At 38.1% G+C, this 3948-nt stretch overlaps 1 protein-coding gene across 1 annotated transcript; it reads left to right on the forward strand.

The window, feature by feature from the left end:
- Positions 1–245: 245 nt before the first annotated feature.
- On the forward strand, positions 246–2531 carry LOC145478427 (neuronal pentraxin receptor-like). Its single transcript, XM_081456456.1, has 2 exons — positions 246–574; positions 1615–2531. Exon 2 carries the CDS (start codon positions 1692–1694, stop codon positions 2292–2294), a length of 603 nt encoding a protein of 200 aa, XP_081312582.1. The 5' UTR covers positions 246–574; positions 1615–1691; the 3' UTR covers positions 2295–2531.
- Positions 2532–3948: the final 1417 nt, after the last annotated feature.

Here is a 3948-nt window from a genome sequence, read left to right on the forward strand (position 1 = left end):
CAGATGCTGCAGTAATACGGCTTTCTTTCCTGACAGAGAGGTTTGCTGTCAAGGTTAGTTTTGTTTTCTTTATCCTTCAAAAAATAGATGAATGAAAAGACAGGAAAAGAAAATAAAAAATAGAGAAGCGAATGTATCTTTCATTTCACATAGAAATGAGTTATAAAAAGAAAAAAAATTATCCGACAATAACTAAAGATTGTGCGAACATCTTTCCAAAGTCCCGAAGTCAAGCGCCCCACATATTGCATATCAGGAGCAATTGTTTCCGGCATTGTAATTTTAAATTTACTTGTAAACCTGAAACACCGTTTGTTAGGAAATGTGCGAGCCCTTCCTGGACAAGACACTGATGCGGACGATTCTACAGTGCAGTGTTGTGGAAGTGAACCTTACTTATCAACTCAGGCAGCTTGTTATTATGATCTTATTACGCCATTCAACCTACGGAAGTTGAAAAGCAAAGACGCCGCTTGTAATACAGGTGATTCCTGCCCATATAAACTACCACACACATGGACCTTTTCCCCTGCAAACGACGAATGTTGTCCACTTTTCCAATGTCTAAACAGTGGTAAGTAAAGAAGATCTATTTCAACTGAAAAGGTTCGCACAAGAATTTTAATGAAAAATTAAAATGAAGGTTTCCCTCAAATTAGCATCTAGAGGTTTAATTCATTCTTGATCATTTCTATTGCAAATATCTCACCAGTAATGTTTTGTATTATTTGTCGAAGAAAATCGAAACCATTTAAACGTATTCAATGATTTTTTAGCTACTTGCATCATTTGACATTTGACAACAGTGATTTAGGTTAGTTCAGAATTTCGCAGCAAATTGAAAACAACAGCATCACAGGGTTGAGCAAAATCAATTTTCATAGTTTCTTTATGCCTGCTGTAATTTAACAGTAGAATTGTAAGTTCATACAGGGTAATTGATCTTAAGCTTTAATTTATTGATGACGCAGTGCCTGTTATTGAAAATTATGGTAGAGTAGTATTGGACAGGTTCCTTGTATTTAAGCCTTCTGATGCGCTCAAGATGGGTCTTCTTAGTATTTAACCATGATATAACAACGGGCACGGTTATTTGGTGTCCCAAAAAATTTCATTTTCTAATAAATGCTTTCAAAGCGTAGTCTTCGCAGTAGTTCTTTGGCAATCGTGAACTTAAGAAACCACGACAGCGATGCCGAGGACAACGTTGATTAAAACGAAAATGACTAAATATTTTACCTATGAATCTTGCGATACTCGAAACTAAATAGAGAAAGCAACGTCAAATTCAAAAGGGAAACTACAAAGCGAATAGTGGTCGGGGTTCCTCTTCAAAACGCAGATTTTTGTGATTTCACGTTGATATTTTGTAGAGGACGGCAAAGAAATGCACCAAGAACTATAACACACATGCCGGACGGTGCCGTTAGTCTTGTGTTTTTCTTAACTCTATAGAGTCGAAAGTGTCAATATATCACTATAAACGTAAGGGTAACAAATTTTTAATGACGGCAACTTCGAAAGTGATCATATCGTGTGCGTTATTTTGCCTAGTATTGCGTCAAGCACTATTTCTGATAAACATCGAATATATATAATTTATTGCACATCCAGATATTCACAACTACAAGCTCTTCCTCAGAAGAAAGTCCCATGTATCCATATCTACTATCTTTCCTGAGCTGACAACGATGACTATCTCCTTCTGGATGAGGACTCAGCAAGACAGTGAAGGGACAACTGTATCATACGCCACTCAAAGTCAGCCAAACGAACTAGTCATCAAGACACATCCCAGCGTAAGGGTGATCCTCAAAGGTTCTCCACAGGGCGATGAAACGGACTGGGATCTAAACGACGGCAACTGGCATTTCCTTTGGATCGAGTGGGAATCGTCTACTGGCCATTTGACTATCCGGGAAGGAGCGCGTACTATCGGTCCCCTGATTTCCGCCCAAACATCACTGCAAGGGGGCGGATATCTTGGACAACGACAGCAGTCCCAGAAACAGTTTTTCGAGGCAAAGGCTTTCGTGGGCGAAATATCCCATGTGAACATACGGAGCGAAAAGAGAACAGATTTTAATGTGATACGAAAGGACTGCGTTGGCCTGCACACTGGTAATGTATTTCACTTGTCAGATGATACGATTGATCTTCACCAAAGCGCATCTATCATTGCATCAGATGCATGCTCAGGTATTTTGCTACTATCTTTATTACTGTTGTCTATTAAAACTCCATACTTATTTACGTTTAGAAAGGTGTATATTTTTGTGGACGATTTGACCTGACGGATTTCTAATTTTTCCTTGTCACTTTAGACAAAGCTTTACGTTTTTCAAACAAAGGAGAAGACGGCTTCGTCAATTTAAGGGGCATGCGCAGTTTGACGGCCTTCACCGTGTGTTTATGGATGAGTTCGAGTGACAGTGAGGGAAGTCCATTCAGTTATGCAGTATCAAGAGAAGATAACGAGCTGGTTATTTATTACAGGAGATATTTTAAGCTGTTCATCGGTGGAGAAAAAAGGTTGGGTAGACATTATTGTACAAAAGTAATGCAACTCGACGAAAATTAACAGAATTTTACCAAGAGACTTAGTGGAAGCTGACAGCTTCCAGCTATTCCGATCCAAGCTCAAATTATATCTGAATGTTTAATTAAGGATCCTTGTTTTTATAATTTTTTTGTATTTCTCGTATTATTTTAGGGAGTTTTTACATAGGGTTTACCTCATAACTTCCTTTTCGAGACCCCTTTTCTTTTTTATCTTTTGTTTTTAAATGTATACTTTTGTAACTTTGCGTCTTGAATCAGCAAAGAATGTATGTATGTATGTCTGTCTGTCTGTCTGTCTGTATGTATGTATGTATGTATGTAATTTCGTTTCGAACGAAACTTCAAAGAACTTTCGTCGAAAATTGGAAAGCCTATTGTTTCCATTGATGTGGAATTTCGCTTGGTTTCTTGAAACGTTCGGACGAAATTTCGCGGAACCTTGGAAAATTTCGTTCGAATATTCGCTTTGGGTTTTCGGAAGTTCGAAGAACATTTTATTCCTAACGAAATTTCTCTACCGTTATGTACATACCGTAAACTTCCGAAAGTAACGACCCTCGTTACTTTCAGAATTAGCAGTCTTTGGGGCTCGTCACTTCCGGGAGGTCGTTACTATCGGGGGCTCAATACTTTCGGGGAGCAAAAAAACGTTATATAAAGTTAGTACGACTGAATTCTTTGTTCCAGTTTAAAGCTATGTTGCTGCCACATGGGGGAGCTCTTCATGTCTAGAACGTGTTGTCAGTGGTCGGCAGGAAAGCTAGTCAGATACTGTAAACTGTTTGTACTTCATGAAGCACTGCTATGTTAGTCTTCTTTAACAATAATTATCTCAGTACGTTGATCGAGTTTTTAACTTAAATCCAGTCATCGACAGAAGAGGTGGCAACATGATTCCAAGACAATCTGTAATTAGCATAATAGAACAGTTACTGTCAGAGCTTGATTTACATGACATTTGGCGTGTAAAGAATCCCACGATACACAGCTTTACCTGGAGTCAATCAAATCCTTTGGTTTTCTCAAGACTGGACTATTGGCTTATTTCTAATTCTTTATCGGTCAACGTTTATAATGTTGACATAATTTCAGCAATGAAAACCGATCATTCTGCAACAACAATAGAGTTTCAAGATGTTGATGACAAAGTAGAGGGTCCAGGATTTTGGAAATTAAATTGCTCCCTTCTGAATGATAAACAATATGTCGATGAAATAAATTGTCTTCTTCCTTCTTGGCTTCAAGAAGGGAAGCAAAAACTCAGTGACCCACTTTCTGTTCGGGATTGAATGAAATATAACGTTAAGAAATACTCCAGACAATATTCGACGAGCAAAAGTAAGTAAAGAAAAGCAGAAAAGTGGCAGTTAAATAGAGAACTCCAAG

The sequence above is a fragment of the Orbicella franksi genome, chromosome 2, assembly GCF_964199315.1.
Source record: "Orbicella franksi chromosome 2, jaOrbFran1.1, whole genome shotgun sequence".
In the NCBI taxonomy this organism is placed as follows: Eukaryota; Metazoa; Cnidaria; class Anthozoa; order Scleractinia; family Merulinidae; genus Orbicella; species Orbicella franksi.